This window comes from Oryzias latipes, chromosome 14, assembly GCF_002234675.1.
Source record: "Oryzias latipes chromosome 14, ASM223467v1".
In the NCBI taxonomy this organism is placed as follows: domain Eukaryota; kingdom Metazoa; phylum Chordata; class Actinopteri; order Beloniformes; family Adrianichthyidae; genus Oryzias; species Oryzias latipes.
Window position 1 is genome coordinate 297,074 of NC_019872.2, and position 19,432 is coordinate 316,505.

The 19,432-nt window shown below is 39.1% G+C and overlaps 1 protein-coding gene across 2 annotated transcripts in view; it reads right to left on the bottom strand.

The window, feature by feature from the left end:
• Positions 1 to 19,432, bottom strand: part of vps11 (VPS11, CORVET/HOPS core subunit) — a 47,005-nt gene that overhangs the window by 16,524 nt on the left and 11,049 nt on the right. The window contains 9 exon segments of one of the 2 annotated variants that reach the window (NM_001104819.1): positions 2,001 to 2,172; positions 3,692 to 3,894; positions 5,906 to 6,039; positions 6,373 to 6,534; positions 6,626 to 6,814; positions 9,711 to 9,854; positions 10,687 to 10,873; positions 11,029 to 11,180; positions 17,102 to 17,303. In NM_001104819.1, coding sequence (NP_001098289.1) covers positions 2,001 to 2,172; positions 3,692 to 3,894; positions 5,906 to 6,039; positions 6,373 to 6,534; positions 6,626 to 6,814; positions 9,711 to 9,854; positions 10,687 to 10,873; positions 11,029 to 11,180; positions 17,102 to 17,303 — 1,545 coding nt within the window. 2 annotated transcript variants of the gene reach the window in all.

The following is a 19,432-nucleotide window of genomic DNA, read 5'->3' on the forward strand; positions in this document are numbered from 1 at the left end:
CCAGGTGTAGGTGGGAAGCCCATCCAGCGCCGCTGGCCCCCCCCCGAGCAGCGCCCCCCGCCAACCCCCCCCAGCACAGGCAAAGGGACCACCCCCCCAAGCCAAGCCAGACCACCACCCCACCCCCCCACCACGCACCCCCACACCCAAGCCCAGAGGACCACGCAGCGCCCCAGCCCGCCCAACCCAGGCGCCGGACCCGACCCCCCGACCAACGGAGCCCCCACCACCCCCCGCCAGGCACCGGAGGTAAATGGTTGTAAATGGTTGAAAATAAGTTTTTGGTCTCCTACAAACAAGCAAGATTTCTGTCTCTCACAGACCTGTAGCTTCTTCTGTAGAGGATCCTCTGTCCTCCACCTGTATTAATGACTCCTGTTTGAACTGGTTATCTATATAAAAGACACCTGTCCACAACCTCAAACAGTCACACTCCAAACTCCACTATGGCCAAGACCAAAGATCTGTCTAAGGACACCAGAAACCAAACTGTTGACCTGCACCAGACTGGAAGACTGAATCTGCAACAGGTAAGCAGCTTAGTGTGAAGAAATCAACTGTGGGAGCAAATATTAGGAAATGGAAGACATACAAGACCACTGATTATCTCCCTCCATCTGGGGCTCCCCCCAAGATCTCACCCTGTGACATCAAAATTTTCACAAGAATGGTGAGCAAAAATCCAAGAACCACACGGGGGACCTAGTGAATGACATGCAGAGAGCTGGTGCCAAAGTAACAAAGGCTACCATCAGTGAGACACTACACCACCAGGGACTCAAACCCTGCAGGGCCAGACGTGTCCCCCTGCTAAAGCCAGTACATGTGCAGGCCCGTCTAAAGTCTGCTAGAGAGCATTTGGATGATCCAGAAGAGGATTGGGAGAATGTCCTATGATCAGATGAAATCACAATAGAACATTTTGTTAAGAACTCTACTGGTCGTGTTTGGAGGAGAAAGAATGCTGAGCTGCATCCAAAGATCACCAGACCTACTGTAAAGCATGGGGGTGGAAACATCATGGTTTGGGGCCGTGAAAGGGACCAGGACGACTGATCCGTGTAAAGGAAAGAATGAATGGGGCCATGTAGCGTCACATTCTGAGTGAAAACCTCCTTACATCAGCAAGGGCATTAAAGATGAAACGTCTGGCTGGGTCTTTTAGCATGACAACAATCCCAAACACACGTTGCCCGGGTAACGAAGGAGTGTCTTCATAAGAAGCATTTCAAGGTCCTGGAGTGGCCTAGCTAAATCTTTGGAGGGAGTTGAAAGTCTGTGTTGCCCAGCGACAGCCCCAAAACATCACTGCTCTAGAGGAGATCTGTATGGAGGAATGGACCAAAATACCAGCAACAGTTTGTGAAACCCTTGTGAAGAGTTAAAGAAAACGTTTGACTGCTGTCATCGTCAACAAAGTATATATAGCAAAGTATTGAGTTGAACTTTTGTTGTCGACCAAATACCTATTTCAATCATAATTTACAAATAAATTCTCTAAGAAAAATTAGACATTGTGGACCTTTTTTTCTTCTCATTTTGTCGCATAGTTAAGGTATACCTATGAGGAAAATTACAGACAGGCCTCTCTCATTTGCACAATTGGTGTCTACCTAGAAATCCTTTTTGGTGCACTGTATAGACAGTGTAATGTAGTCTGTCCTGTTGTAGTGATGAAACAGACAGTGTCCTTATTTTCTGATGTGAGAAAAAGCAATTTAGACAGCATTGAGTTTAATAAAAGACTTTCTAAAACTGATTCATCAAGATCAAGCTGGTTTAATGTGCTCTGGTTGAATATTGTCTTGAGCTAAAGGCAGCGGTGTGAGGTGGTCAATTTAGATCTCGTGGTTTCCTTAACAAATAATCAAGCTGTCATGTTTCTTGTCTGGATTGGAATGACAGCATGGCACATTTTAGTGCTCAGCTTTTCTGAGTTCACTACAGTATCTTTGCAGGCTTGCGTGTGTTCCATCTCCTAACCTCCAGACATGACTGACCTTGTTTTGAGCTCCTTTATCTCAGAACGGAGGACAGACGTTTCCTCGCGGTACTGGGAAATCTTTTTGTCATCTGCCTCTATTTGCTGGCTCTCTCTCTTCAGCTTATTGATGAGGTATTCCTTGATTACTGAGAGAGTGGCTGTAGAGTTGTGTGCCAGTGTCTGCACAACTGATGAGACAAAAATGTTAGACACAACCGTTAAAATGAGAAATTCTTACCAAAAAGTTATCAACCAAAGCTGCAAAGTTTTTCAATTTTAGTGACTAGTTATATAAAACTTTTTTTGTAATTACCTCACAAAATTTACTTGTGATTCAAGCTGATTTAATATTTTGGCAGCGATATCCGGCTCAAGATCATCTGAACCAGAAACTACACTGCAATATTTCTAAAAATGTAAAATAACAGCACCAAGTGGGAAATTTCAAAACCTTTTGGAAAAGAAGAAAATGTGTTTTATAATAAAGATAAACCAAGTCCACTTCACTGCTTTTTTACCCACTACTATAATGGAATCAATATAGATGAATGAGAATCTACAACAGACAGAATCAAATAAAAGAAGCTTTCTATGTACTTGCAGGGTGTTTTTAATAGACACACTGCTTCTCTCCTGCACGCAAACACAAAGATGACAAACACTATTTCCAATATACAGGTGTGCGACATAAGCGTGAAGTGTTTCTTAACACATTAATATTTACACCTTTCACAACAAAATTAGACCAAACGCAGTTTTGGTGTGTTTTATTGTTGTTATTCACCAATGTTTAAGGATACTTTCCTAAATATTTGAATGAAAGGTTATGAAGTGATATATCTGCCACAACATTGCAAACAAAACTTTCCAAGTAGCAAATAAAAATGATAAATATTTGCTTCCAAACATTTTTGTTTTGCTTTCTGAAAGGCAGAGGCATCAAGTTTGTTTTTTTACAGCAACAAAAAAAACTTTTTAAAGCAAAGAATACCAGCATCGCATTTAGTATCACCAATTGTTAAATAGTATGTTATATCTTATAGGTTGAGCCAGAGAACCATGTGAAAAATTTTGGCTGAAATTTGCTTTCCCATGATGCTCAAGAAGTTAAAAGAGATAGATGAAAATTCCTATGACAAGTTCTAATTTGTAGCTGGTACTAAAGATGTTTTTTTTTTTCAATTCCAGATGACGGCCTCTTCCCGAGGTCAAAGGTCGACAACACTTCAGAGGTGCTTGTAGGCTCAAGCTGCAGCACCTGAGTGGAATTTCATGACGACCGTTCAGGTAAAAGATTCCTTGTCCCATTTTGTGGGAAAATGTGAAAATCGCCAATTCTCAGATTTTTCCACAAAATGGCCGTCAAGCCATAGGTGCTACGACCATCCCATGATAATATCAACATTTCTTTTGGATATCCCCCACATGTGTGTTTTGGATTTTGGTTTTTGTTTGTAGATTTTTTTCCCCCTGGCTCCATAAGCGATTCATACACAAGCAGTTCATTTTTTTCAATTCCTCAGCCATAATGCCAGTGCCTTTTGAGGGGGGTATGGGTTTGTTCTCCATGCCCAAAATTCATTTTCACTGGGTACAAGGTGAATGCAAATTTTGGTGAGTTCTCTAGCATGTGGTGGGGGTCAAATTTTCGCTCAAAGGCTCAGAAGTCTTTTCATCTGGTAGGAATTAAAACAAAAACTAACTCACCAAGTAATGGAGGCATCAAGTTTTTTTGATCAATGTGGTGTAAGACTTCACTGATAAAAGTCTTGCAGTCCTCTTCCTTCTTGGCAAAGTATCCAAGCGCCTGCTCCCAAAGGCAACCTTCTTGGTCTCCATAATGCTTGCAAACTTCTACTACTTTGCCATACTCCTCATTCTGCATGTGATAGTGCATGATTTGTTGATACCTGTAAAGAAAATGTAAATTACTTCCAACAGTTCTGAAATACAACCAAACTTGAAGACCGACCAGCTCCTTAAAGCTGCGAGCAGCATTGTTTGGCCCCCGCAGCCCGACCCTCCCAATCACTGACCTGACCCTGACCTGACCTTCCTTGCTAAGCAGCCACCAAGCACTACTGTCCTCTGACAAACATAGAAATCTCCCTGATTCCCCCCTGCCCCCCTCATGCCTCTATAAGCCTACAGCTGCATGTGGCAATTGGTTGTTTAAAAAAAAACAACAGTTTTTAAAATTTGCTTTTTGGATCAGATGTCTTTTTTTCTTGTGATTACAGTAAACCTGCGTTCATGAGATGATTTAACCAAAGATTGTTGTTATAATTTAAAATGTAAATTAGTTGCTGAGGGGGCACTATGTAAAAAGGTGCAGGAGGAATTTGAGAATTTTTAATGGTTGAATAAAGTTGACTGCGACAGACTGGCGACCTGTCCAGGGTGTCCTGGCTCCACCCCTAAGTGGCCGGGAAAGGCTCCAGCAGCCCCGACTCCGTAAAAACGGAAGAAGATGAATGAATGAATAAAGTTGATCTTTAAGAAAAAAGAAAGAAAAAAGGTTTTTCTTTTGGTTGTATCTCCATAGCAACCATTTTATGTGTTGGCGCCTGGGGATACCGAACAGATGTCTGTGAGTTTTGGAGGAATGTCAAAAGTAACATTTTGGATTTCCTTAGCAATGGAGAAGATTTACTAATCAGCCCCACATTACTAATATGTTGAAATCCTGTGTTATATCAATTCATTTAACCCGAGCCAGGGATCCATGCATTACATTTTCACAATTTTCTGTTAAGAAATGTGTGAAAAACATGAGCTTGCCACACGCACGCCGTTCAAAATCCACAACTTCTAATTGCAACATTTTCTCCTAATTTGCATCGGGAAGTTAGAAGACAATAGATAAAAATCCCTAGGTCAACTATAAGGGTCTATTCAGACTGGGTAAACTCAGTCCACTTAATTTGTTGCGGATCGAGTCCTGAACCTTGTGTTTGATCGACATTTAGACTGCCAAGCAGTCAAGAAGTCAAGCAGACTTGCCTAATTCGAACCAAAGCTTGTAAACCAAATCTCTTCACTATTGGTTAGGAATTACAAGGGGGGAACAAAGCAACTAGAGGCAGAACTTATGGAAGTCATGGGTGGAACTTATGGGGCGACAGTGGCTCAGGCGGTTGAGCAGGTCATCCAATGATCGAAGGGTTGGCGGTTCGATCCCTGCTCCCACCAGCCAAAACTGTCGTTGTGTCCTTGGGCAAGACTTGCCTCCAGTGTGGCTCCACTGGTGTGTGAATGTGCATGGATGATCCCGGTGATGGTCAGAGGGGCCGTAGCCACGAAATGGCAGCCACGCCTCTGTCAGTCTGCCCCAGGACAGCTGTGGCTACAACAGTAGTTACATCACCAAGAATGAATCAATAATGGACACACTAAGCGTTTTGAGCATCTGGAAAAGCGCAGATAAATCTAATCCATTAAGTCCTGAGTGGGGATCAAAAATAATGGCGGTCAAGCATTTCAAAACTCTTTTTTATCCCCAAACCATGTTCTTTATCGGGGCCTTGGACCGGCACAATAAGACCGTGGCCTGGGCCTCCTCGGTTCCAAATTGGTTTGATATTGTTTCAAACATGTTTTGATTTCATAGATAGATTTTGAAGTTTCTTTTTTTTTTGGCTCCATAAGCGATTTTTGGTCCATTCGTGTTTTTAACCATTTTGCCTGCTATGATGCCATTGTTGGTGGTGGTGGTGGGGTGTTCACTATGCCCCAAGTTAATATTCACTGGGTATCAGGTGTCAGCAAATTATGTTGCGTTTTTCGAGCATGGCTCAAATTTCCAAATGTCTTCCACTGTGAAAACAATGTGGTCTTTGCAGCCCATACAGGCCATAATTAAGAAACCGGACAATGAAAAGTACTTTTAAGCATTTTCGGAATTTCTTTGTCAAAACTTACAGTTTGCCTTTCTCGTAAAGGTAGAGGATGCCTTCTTTAAAGTTGTGCATTTGACAAAGAACCAGGGCCTTGTCAAATAGAGTGTTGTCACTCTTCAGAAGGGACACAGCTTCCCCCTGAAGAATTTTTTTTTTCTGTCAAACACAAACAAATGTATAAGGACTTTGCCTTAAAGTTGTTATGTATAATAATAGGTAAAACATAAAGAATTCTGAAATTCTAAACAAGCTATAAACAAGTGAAAGATTTTTCCTTCCTCTGTTCTAAAAATAATCTCCATTGTGTTAAATATGTGGTTTTACAAACACATTTTATAGCACTGATTCATCTGGAATGTTCTTAGATCAGCATGTAATCTTCTTCCTGGTTGGTTGATTGGTTGGTTGGTTGGGGATTAACCTTAATAATAATGCTTACATGAAAATGCTTATATACTGGTTTTTCAACATAATACTTTGCATACCAACCTCAAGATCTTCTTCATGTGCCCAGTCCTGCAGCCGAAGTTCCAGCAGTGTGTCATACACACCTTGGGGAGAACAGGAGTCCACCTTGATCATATGCTCTAGGAAGGCTTTCAACTCTCTGGGATTATTTGCAAAAATGGGAATAAATTCCTCAGAATTTGCCTTAAAACAAGCACAAAAAATCAAGTATTAACAAATAAGGATACTTTGAAATAAGGTGCATGTCTTTATAGAAATAAAACTGGTAACAGACCTTGTTAACTTGACAATGGTCCACGCTGACAGCCTCTCCAGTAGGATAGTAGTTGGTACATATATTTTTAAGGAGCAATGTAGCACCTTCAGGTACATGATGCATCAGTGTTTTTCCGTAACGTTTCATGTTGCTTTCAGCTTGTTCAAAAGGCAGACATCCAATGTAATGTAGACCTTCCTGATAGTTCTGGATTTTGAAAGAAAAACAAACACAAAACAAAGCAAAGAAAAAACATAGAAATATGATTATATCTGTAAAGTCTTACTGCTCATGTGAAGATTATTTCTGCATTCACACATGACTCAATCCTGAAGTCAAGATATTATATTCAATATTAAAAATGTCATTTCTTTTCACAGAATATTATATACCGGTATATATATATACAGCACAGGCCAAAAGTTCTCATTCAAAGAGTTTTCTTTCATAGCTATGAAATTTGTAGATTCACACTGAAGGCATCAAAACTATGAATTAACATGTGGAATTATATCCATAACAAAAAAGTGTGTAACAACTGAAAATATGTCATATTGTAGGTTCTTCATAGTAGCCACCTTTTGCTTTGATTACTGCTTTGCACACTCTTGGCATTGTCTTGATGAGCTTCTAGAGGTAGTCACCTGAAATGTTTTTCACTCCTCAGGTGTGCCTGTCAGGTTTAATAGGTGGGATTTCTTGCCTTATAAATGGGGTTGGGACCATCAGTTGTGTTGTGCAGAGATCAGGTGGATACACAGCTGATTGTCCTACTGAATAGACTCTTACAATTTGTATTATGGCAAGAAAAAAGCAGCTAAGTACAGAAAAACGAGTGGACATCATTACTTTAAGAAATGAAGGTCAGTCAGTCCCAAAAATTGGGGAAACTGAAAGTGTCCCCAAGTGCAGTCACAAAAACCATCAAGCAGCACATTGTCCTTTAGAGACTTAAAATGCACTTTTAATTTAATGTATTATTATTATTTCTGTTATCAATATTTTAACAAGTATCAAATTAGAACATCTTTGGCTCCCATTTCCTCCTTTAGTAGAGTCAATGGATTCGTTTGAGTTTTACCAGTTATTCCATACATCGACATACCACTAATGAGTGCCTAAATACATGTGTTTGCAGTTAAATATAATTTTAAATTTCCTTTTAAAAATAAATGATTATAAATGCAATAGGATATTTATAGCAGTCAACAGTTCAATTTATAATTTTGATACAAGTTTTTCTTAGCTCGATAAATTTGGATGTGATTACATTTCTGTTTATTCAGTCTTCTATATCTACTGTTTTCAGATTTAAACTGAACTGGTAAATATTAACACAAAAGAAGACCAATTTCCCAGTCCTTTAACTTCAATCAATGGTTCTTCTGAACACAGCTTTTCTTGCCTCCTTCTTACTGCTGGAGACTTGGCTGCTTCCTCTGGTAGAGCTGAGAGGAACCAGCCGATACACTCAGTATGGCTTGAAGATGACTGTCAGGAAGTCTGGACTTGTACTTAGACTTTTTAAAGTTCAAGGTGAAGAAGAGCTTTTGCGCATGTATGTGCTCCAATTTTGAATCTGTGCAGAATTTATTTTTTAAGTTTGCTCTTTAAAACGCAAATCTGTAAGGGAGAAAAAAAATTCACTAACCATTTTTGGATTTTTTTCTTATGACTTTTGTACATTTAAACCCTGGTCACAAGTTATTTTAGAGTAGCTGGTCATCCACTCCTATATTTTCATAGTTGACTTCAAACTGTGGTCAGTTAAAGAACGGGCGCTGTTCACTGGAGATCGCACAAACATTACACCTACCTAAGATCACAGAAAGGCTCAAAAGCTGATGGAACTTCATGTTGGCGACATGTGATATGTGCAGCCAAGATGCAAAAATAAGTGTGTTTGAGATCACCCAAGTGGACGCAATGCTGCACAGATCACCTGGTGTGTGACGCATTTTTTTGTCAATCATCATAAAAATATCACAAGAAAGAAGTCAGAGCAAGGCGCCAACCTACGCAAACACAGCTGGAAATTTAGTACTGAGCTGGCTGCGAGCCGCCCTGATGACTGCAAAACAATGCATTGTGGGAAATGTGTACTGAAGGTTTCTGTAGTTAAAGTGATCGATTAAAATACCTGTTGATAAAAAATACATACGTACATTACAAAACATTAAAATAATTATAAAAGATATAACAACATAGATCATACTCAGGGGGAGAGGCATATTAAAATTCTAAATTCAATTAAAAGTTAAGAACTTCCTGTTCTCATTCAGTCTCACTGCAGCTCAGCGTTCGCCTTCATCTCACCGCCTTTCCCCGCCTGGTCTTGCCAACAATCCAGGCGAGCCGCTGGTTTATCTCAAACACACCTATGGTTGCATTGTCCACAGGTATTTTAAGTGTGTCTTAGACTAAATCTTGTTGTTGCTCTTACCTATTTCATGTTAAAGCCCTGTTAGTTGTCACGCATCTCGGCATGTGACATTTATTCTTCGCAGTTGACCCTGGGGGAGTGGTGAACTGCAGTCATAGCCGCGCTTGGAAAACCATTATTATGTTATTACGTCGCAGTGCGTAACTGTAATCATAACCTTTACCTTCCTCCGGGTCCGTTCGACCCAGAAAAAAATTCAGCCCCGGCTATTTAGAAAATTACGAACAAATAGACACTTTTCTAAAAAGGAAAGTAAGGAACTCCTCCTGGTCCGGGGAGGGGGCTGTCAGGTTTCCAGCCCTAAAGGTTTTCCGGCGTCAGGCCTGATCAGTGTCACATCCCCAAGAGTAATTGTTTGGTTCGTCAGCTCCCCACACAATGCTATAAAAGTGTCATTCATACAAAACTGCACTAACATTAAAAGTTCATGTTAAGGCGGGGGCTGCAAACTATTGTCTTGGCCCGCGGGCCGCAAGTTTGAGACCCCTGTTTTAGAGGGTCTTAGGCTTATCATTGGTTAAAGAATAAGGTTAAATGAAGAAGAGCAAGCAGCGAGAAGCTAAAATTAGCATCAATTCTAGAAGTCTGCAAAATATCTAAAAGGTAGTCATGATGGCCAACCTCATTACAAAGATCTGCACACCTGCCCACATATTTTACCTTGAGGTCTTCCAACTGGATTTTCATATACCATTCGTGATGTTTGTGCTTTTCAGCCAAGTACACAGCAGGGCGATGGTAGCCAGCCTGGCGAAGAACCTTGATGGCAATCTCAACATCAAAGCACACCTCAGTTTCACTGCTCTGTTGGAAAAACAAAACATTCTACAATATTATTGTCAGTACTTACAAATGACCCAAGGTTTTACTGAGGTCAAAAATATAATACAAATGTAAAAGTATATCCATCATGACCACATTCTACAGAGGAACCATCGAGAGCATCCTCTCCAGCTGCATCACTGTATGGGGGGGCAGCTGTACACACAGCAACAGGAAAGCCCTGCAGCGCATAGTCAACACAGCCAGGAGAATCATTGGAACACCACTCCTCTCCCTGCAGGACTTATACACCACCCGCCTCACCCGCAAAACACTAACAATAATCAAGGATGCACACCACCCTGCACACAACCTGTTCAGCCTTCTGCCCTCAGGGAGGAGGTACAGCCTCTGCTCCCGGACCACTAGACTCAGAAACAGTTTCACGCACCAGGCCATCAGGATGCTAAACACCCTCTCCCCTCACCCACCACCCATATCCCCCCATGAACAGTGCTCAAACGACCCCCCCCCCCCCCCCCCCCCCCCCCCCCCCCCCCCCCCCGCTGCCTTGAGACACTGCCTTAAGTGCACTCGCACTTTTATAGCAAATTGCCTATGTTGTATACTGTAAATTGTATCTTTTTCTTTCTTTTTGCTTATTTATTTTATTTTAAACGTATACTTTGTTGTTTTTATTTTTCTTCCCCTGAACAGACACGAGAGAGTAAGAAACGGATTTTCGATTCATTGTATGTGATGCACATGTGAAGAATTGACAATAAAGTTGACTTTGACTTTGTATATCTTCATAGAAAGTTCTTTTTTTTCCCAATACACAACTACCTGTTCTGTATTCATGTTCCCAACTTACCTTAATGAATTCTTCCAGCTTGGAGCTGTCCTTTAGCTTGGTGTAACAGTTCAGTAGCAATGTGGTGTGATCTGCATTGGCCAGTGACTTCCTGTGAAGGGCTTGTAAGTAAGCTGTTAAGTTGTGGATCCGCTGTGCATCCAAGAATTTTCTAATAACATATGAAGGCTCCAACTTGCCAATCGTGCTACGGAAAAACACATGTTTAACATGTAACTTCTGTGATGTTGGAATTGTTCAGAGAAACAATTTGAGTTAAAAAAAACACAAGTTAATCAAATCCCATATTTTGAATCTGATAGAAAATATTTATTCTATGGGAAACGTGTTAATGCAGTTTACCGAATGTACTGCTGGATGGCGCCATCATGGTCTCCCTTCAAGTACAGGTGATCACCATACTGTCGAAAAATCTCTGACAGTCCATCACTGTCCAGATGCTGGCTCTTAGCCAGGTTTATAGCCATCACAAACAGGTTCTTCTTGAAGAGCATCTTAAAAGTCAAAAATGTGACAACCGCTGCATTATTCTATTTATATTGGTTATAAGTGTTGACAAAGTTTATAAACACTTTCATAAAATACAATTCTATACCAATAAGTAAACAAATTAATCATTTTTATATTCAAAAAGCAAATGTAAACATAAAAGACCCCTAAAAAAGCTGATTTAAAAAAAAAAACATGCCGAGTCATTGTAAAAAGAAAAACATCCAAAATAGTTTAAACACTAAAATGTGCAGCACTGTACAAAAGTTTAAGGCATGTATGAAAAAACATGAAAATAGAATGCTTTCAGAACAATAAATGATGGCTGTTTATAAATGTGACAGAGTAAACAAATCAAATCAATACAATGTTTGATGTGAAGAGAACAGGGCGCCATTGGAGAATTTACTTATCTTGTGCTCTATACCAAACATCTTGCCCAATATTGAGCTGTAAAGACAACTAACACCTGTGGATGTCGGGAGCTCATACCACCCTCTTTAAGTCTGTTTCTGTTTGAGCAGACACGAGCACATTTGTGGCCTGCTGGAGGTCATTTTGCAGGGCTGTGGCAGTGCCACTTCCTTGCACAACATGTGGTAGATTTACACCTTGGGTCTTGTCTGGTGTGGTAGATCTACACCTTGGGTATTGTCTGGTGTGGTAGATCTACACCTTGGGTCTTGTCTGGTGTGGTAGATCTACACCTTGGGTCTTGTTTGGCGTGGTAGATCTACACCTTGGGTATTGTCTGGTGTGGTAGATCTACACCTTGGGTATTGTCTGGTGTGGTAGATCTACACCTTGGGTCTTGTCTGGTGTGGTAGATCTACACCTTGGGTCTTGTCTGGTGTGGTAGATCTGAGCCTCTATCACTCTGGTGCTCAGGGCTTGTTCCTGAGCTGCAAGGATGAGTGCTTCAGTGCTGTCCTGTAGGCCAGCCCTTTCTAGCCATTGGTAGGACTTCTTGATATCGGCCACTTCAGTTATGGTCCGGTGGTACATCCCATGTAGGGGTTTGTCCTCCCATGAGGATCTGTCCTCCAGCACTGTATCCTCTGCTCTTCATTGCCTGGGACATTCACTGAGCACACATCAGATGGGGCCTTGAGCTTGATGTATTCATGCATCTTGGATGTTTCATCCTGGATAGTGGCTTCCACGATCACTAGTCCTCGGCCTCCTTTCTTGCGGCTAGCATACAGTCTCAGGATGCTGGATTTGGGATGGAACCCTCCATATATGGTGGGGAGCTTTCATGTTTTAACATCTGTGGTCTGTATCTCTTCCTTTGGCCATCTTATTATTCCTGCAGGGTATCTGATAACTTCAATGTGTACAGTGAAGAGCAAGAATTTACTCACTAAATCCATGTAAGCACGTCATCTGTCTGCAGTGTTGCTAGATTGACCAAAAATCGCCCAATTTGAGCAAAAACCACTCGATTTGAGCAGTAAACTGATCCCGTTTGTTCCGTCTGCTGCTCACACCTTGCTCCCCCCTCCTTGCTTTATCGTAGAGAGTTAATCAAGAGCCACATATTTGCATGCAATGACAGGATTTTAATATTTTTGATATTTATGTTAACCAAATGGTTCCTGAGCACGTCTGTGTCAGCAGCTCACTGCTTCTCCAGGGGAGGGGTTAAATGTTGACAACAAATTTCACCCACTGTATGACAGCTAAGAGGACTTTGACTTTATTAGATTTTCTTTTGTTCACTCTTTTTTTTTTTACTATTTTATTACCGCCGTTATTTTAAATATATGTCTTTGTGGAGCTGTTTTTTAATCTTTTCTTACATTTCACGTTTCTTATAAATATATGGAATACGTGCATCAGATTGTGGAATAAGTTATGTAGACGTGTATTATGGTATAGATAAGAACTTTGTTGTCAGTATTTATTTTTTTGATTTGCTCAGAAAAGTGTTCCTACTGTTTTATGCATTAAATGAAAGCATTCTAGACCTGATGTTTTGTTTTTTCTTAATAGTTTGAGATATTCCGGTTTTGTTTTGGTTTTTCTTAATAGTTTGAGATATTCCGGTTCCGGGTTACAGCACAGGACGCGAGTGTGTGGCTCTCTGCAGCTATACAACTATCTTCAAACGACTCAAAACTGTCACGGTGGAGGGGTAGGCTCGAGAGCAGGTAGGACCCAGGCGCAGAGACGGGAGGCAAACGGGTTCAGGGCAAGGGGGTTTATTTAACTAACAAAAAGCGCTGCAGAGCAGGATGACAAAACTAAAACAAAAACTTACTGTGGCATGGCAAGGGACATGGACCATGGACGCAAGACAAGAAGACGTGAACAACATGAGCAGAAGTTAATGGACTAGCACAGGAGGAAGGCAGAGACAAGACTTATATACAGACAGGGCAGACAAGACACAGGTGAACACGATCAGGGCAGATGGGGACCAAAGGAAGTAAAACTCAAGAAACATGACAAGACAGGAAACCTTTCAAAATAAAACAGGAAACAGAACCAAACAAGACAGAACAAGAACTAAAGCGAAAAACAAGACACAACAAACTGAAACCATGACAAAAACGACTTAAACGACTAAAAAAGTTGGTTTTCTCCAAAAAAGAGAGCTGACCATGGCCCCTTAGAAAAGCCAGGAATATGAAGACCTTAAAAAGACTCTTGATGATGTCCAAGCTACGCTGTATCCCTTCATGGAGCAAGTGAATGCTAAGCTAACGTCGCTTACAGTGCTATTGGAAGAATTCATAAGGCTCCGCGTTAAAAATGAGCAATGAGATAACCGGGTCGACACTCTGAAGAAAAGACTGGACGATGTGGAACAACAAGTAAGGATGAATAATGTCATTCTCACTGGATTACCGATCAAACCCCGGGCAAAGCTAAACGCAGCTGGAGCTAGCATTGCTAATGCTAATAGCGCTAACATCGCTAGCAGTTCTGAAACGGAGAGCTGTGGCGAGACTCTGGATCTCCAAGTGAAATCATTTCTCACGTCTAAAGGGATTTCCCTGGATCTCAATACAATCGAGACCTGCCACCCACTCCCCAGGAGAAAGGAGACTGATTAACCAACGGTCCTCATCAGGTGTGTGAATCAAAAACGCAAGCTAGCTCTGATGAATCAAAGGAGGAATCTCAATGGATCGGCTGTTTATCTGAACGACCATCTGACCAGAAGGAATGCTGAAATCGCCAAACATGCCAGGCTACTCAGAAAGCAGAAGCAGATTGAGAACACTTGGGTTAAAGGCTGCAGGATTTACATCAAACCACTCGGTCCACCGTACCGGTCCAAGGTTCTGGTTGTGAAGACCATGAAGGACTTAGAGAAGTGCTTGATTACGGACGTCTGAACAACATGCAGTAATAAACCAAAGAGCCAAATAATTTCAAGAAATATAACGCCTGGATTCATCATATTCTCCAAAAGTCTGAAATGACCTGATTATCAACAAAGATCTGACATGCAGACAACTTGACCTCAACTCTTAGGCGCCGCTGATATCAGCTGAAGAAGTTTATGGACCTGAATCTAATGTCTGCAGACATAACAGCTAAGAGAACTATAAACTTTGTTTGAAACCGAGAAGAACGGCTGTTTATCAGCAGAAGAAGGAATACCAGCCTTGGTCTTTCAACAAATATGGACCCTTTTTTACTTTTTATTTTACTAAATAGCATTACTTTATCATAAAAAAATAAAAATAAAAAATAAATAAAAATACAAAAACATAATAAAACAAATGATTAATCAATTATTGAAAATTGGCAAAATTGATTGACTTTAATGATATTACTTCACTTGCTCCAAAAAAATTGACAAGGTGATTAATGAATTTTTCCTAATGAAACATAATTTTGTACATGTTAACTTTTGATACCTGATCAAATTTTTCTATGAAAATTCCTGAAACAGTGTTATGTCTATTTCACTGATATAGTGTTAATTTTTTTAAATCATATCAATGACTTTTATAAGTAACATAATCTGCATATATTTTGGATACTTCATTGCCATGTTGATTTCTAAAAGTAATTTTTTACAAAATAATTTAAATAATTCATCTTTGTCATGCGCTTTCCAGGAACCGGATATTGATAAATCATGTAATAAAATGGTTACGGTAGAACAGGGGTGGGATTATATAAGTTCGCTTCCTTCCACTCCCTTTCAAGCAATATTTTTATAAGTATGTCTAATTATACTAATTTGATTAGTTATTGTATGAATGTATAACTGATGAGTGGATTGTTTTTGTGTATTATTCCTACTTGATTGCTTGAAATAAACCATTTCAAAAAAAATTTTTTTTTGAAAAAACAACACTTGTTAGTGTAAAAGTAAAGGTTGGAAATCTGTTATATTAGGAAAACTTCATAAAGCCAATTTTATTGTAATTTATAGTAGACTTATTGTACTAATAAATGTTTCACTAACGGCCTAAAAATTCTATTATAATGCATTAACAAAGCTTGTTAAGGAATCCTAATATGAAGTGTTACCAAAGATTGGTAACGCTTTATAATAACAGTCCTTAATTTATAAACTATTTATAAGACATTAATGAGCACCAGTAATGTTTTAGTAAGCTGCTTATAAGTACATTAATTACCATTTGTAAATTTCTTACAACTGACTTTCAAGTTTAAATAAGCTGTTTATAAATACATTAAAATATTCCCTAATAAACTACTTATAAGACATTAATGAGCATGAATAATGTGCTATTAAGCTGCTTATAAAGACATTTATTAGCATTTGTTAATCCTATTCACAAGCCATTTATAAATTGCTTGTATGGGATTAATAAATATATTAACAGTGTTCTTATTAACAGTTTGAGTGTTTTGCAGCCCCCACCAATCTAAAGCGTGACCAAATACGGGGTGATCTTGATGCTAGCGTCATCTGACACCGATCACAATGTTTGTTTGTTTTTGAAAATTTGTCTGAATTAATTATATTTCTTTTACAGAAAGTTTTGTATGTTTAGTCTGTTTTAATGTTTTAAAGTTCTTTTTACAATGTTTGTGGTTGTTTGTGGTAAAAGCATTCCACACTTTAGATGAGGTACTGCAAAACATTTAATAAACTGCTACACTTTTAGGTATTTGCAAAAAGTCTATAATGCTAATAAATATCTTACTGGCATCTTACACATTAATAAAATGTCTAAATTTGTCAAGTAAGTCAATAAAACTTATTAAGCTTATGAACACTTAGGCTGGTGTGAGACATCTATAATGCTAATAAATGTCTTACTAGAACCCCAAACAATAATAATACTTCATAATTTGTTAACAAAGGTTGTTTATAAATCTTAAGCTTTTTAACACTGACAAATTTGTTAGGCATCTATAATGCCAATAAATGTACCATTAGCATCTTAAGAGCATCCTAACAATAATGCTTGTAAATGTGTTAACTAAGTAATTTAATTAACCTTATTAGACTTATTGTATTAATAGATGTCTTAAATTCTACAAATTCTATTATAATGCTTGTTAATGTGTTAATAAAGCTTGTTAAGAAATCCTAATATAAAGTGTTACCAACTCTTTTACTGTGCCACAATATCATGAATTTAAATGAAAATAACTCAAAATGAGACTTTACAGCAATTATTGGGTTAAAAATATTTGCGATAAAAAATAGATTAATTAAGTTAATTAATTACAGGTCCCAATTAATTAATCACAAAGGATTATCACATGACAGCACTAGTTAAAATACATACCAACACACACAGTCATGGATAAAAAATGTCATCATCCTTGCAATTCTGTCTGTAAATGCTACCGTTTTCTAACGAAACTCTTTTTTCCACTAGAACAAAAAAAATAAAATAAAAAAGAGAGAAATCAAACCCGACATCAGCCCGTAGTCAAACTGTTAATTGATTATTTACAGAGTAGTTTAATAAGTACTCACCTCCAGTTTGGTTTGTGTGTCCTTCTCTTGTAGAAGAAACATTGTTCCACTTCTAGTTAAAATGTAAAAGGAGCCCCATTCTGCCACTACATCAATAACATCATCAAAACAGAAACTATAGGCAATGAATTTGTTGTCCAGGTCATAGACGGTTAAAAGCTGTTTCTCTGATGGTGAGATCTCCCCTCCGCCAAACCCTGTTCTGGAATTAAAGTAAACGATGTCAATTCTTGTAGAAATCGTTTCAGCATCAGTATTTAGCCAATTAATAATTCCAAGAAATGGGCATAACAGATACATCAACAAACTACTTTTCTCAAAAGACCATACTAAGTTTTGAACATAAAATGAAAGAATTTAGAACAGGGAAGAAAGGTGATTGAAGTGGCTTTGAACATGGCATGGTTGTTGGTACCAGACGGGCTGGTCTGGTACCACAGAGAGAAAGTCACAACATGATTGAAACATCAAATAAAAACAAATTTAACGTTTGTTTTTGCTTTTTTTCCTGAAGAAACTTTTGTTAAATAACTCCTTTATTGATATCTCATATGTTGCGACTCGCAGCTGTGAGCCGGCTCACCAAAACTTCAATGCAATTTTAGGATTATGTTATAGACTGAGCGTAGGTGAGCAATTTGACATTGTGAATTGTTTTTGTCCCATAATATTATCACGAAGCTCTGAGTGCTGATTTCTGCTATGAGCCATGATTCATGGACTTTGGGTGCCAGCAGATGAGCTGTCACTCTGCGGGTGTTCCTTCCCCGGAGCGGAATCCATGAGCGAGGCAAGCCCGGGAAGTTTAAAGTCAGAGTCATAACATTTCATTTAAACCAATAATCAAAAAATGGATCCAGAGTTCCAGTCTTCCATTTCTCACGCAGTAACTTTTTTTGTCATGGATGTTATTTAGGCTTTAGTTGCTGAAAATATCTGCAGGTCTAATTACCGGGTTTTATGATGGAGCGAATTATGCTGTTTTTTCTGTTTCCAGTGAAATGCTTTAAATTTTCCTTTGATTACACTTTTTTTGTTTCAGCTTTTGTTCATTTGCAGGCACACAGTCAGGACCATAAATATTTGGACAGAGACACATTCTTTCCAACTTAGTTTTTGTACATTACCACAGTGAATTTGAAATAAAACAACTCAGATGTCATTGAAGTGCAGACTTTCAGCTTTTATTCCATGAGTTGAACAAAAAGATTGCATAAAAATGTGAAAAACTAAAGCATTTTCTAAACCCAATCCCTTCATTTCATGGGCTCCTAAGTAATTGGACAAATGAAATAACTGAAAACAAAATGGTCATTACTTATATTTGGTTGAAAAGCCTTTGTTGGCAATGACAGCCTGAAGTCTTGAACTCATGGACATCACCAGATGCTGGGTTTTCTCCTTTTGATGTTGCCACTCCTAATACTGTAGCCATTTCTGGTTTCATGGTTATTTTCTGTTTTCTCAGCTTAATGATGGCTCCTTTCACCTGCATGGAGAGCTCCTTTCACCGCATGTTGTCTGTTCACAGCAAAATCTTCCAAATGCAGCACGAGTCCTCTAATCAACTCCAGGCATTTTATCTGCTTCACTCATAATGACATAAGGGAATTACCCACACCTGCCCATGCAATAGCATGGAAGTCAATTCTCCAATTACTTAGGGGCCCATGAATTGAAGGGATTGTGTTTAAAAAATGCTTTGGTTTTTCATATTTTTATCTAATCTTTTTGTTCAACCCATGGAATAAAAGCTGAAAGTCTGCACTTTAATGGCATCCGAGTGCTTTTATTTAAAATTCACTGTGGTAATGTACCAGGGGTTGACATAGCCCAGAAATTTGCACTGGCCCACAGGGCCAATAGTTTTTGAAAGTTACTGGCCCGACACCGCGCACAGCGAGACCCGCCGCTCCGCAGGTGCTTGCAACTTTAGGGGGGTCCGGGGGCATGCCCCCCCGGAAAATTTTAATATGGTGCAATTTGGTGCATTCTGGTGACATCTAGCACTTATTTATACACTTTTCAATGACTAAAAATAGAGCATATCAAACTTAAATCTGCTCTAGTCTGTTTCAGATGTTTTGAAGAGAGCGCTGCAGTGTAGTAGGAAACACTAGTTAAGAAGTTTTCATGCTGCTTCTAATCACTGCTATTTCACATTTGTTCCTAATCAATAGTTAAGAAGTTTTATTGACTTTTTTGCCCTGACTGCCTTAAGGTTCTGCTTTTTGTTACTGTTGCAAAGTTACATTTACTTTTTAGTTACTTTAGTTACCTAATTAAATTAAATAATTGAAAAATTAAATACAATGAAATTACTGAGATCAT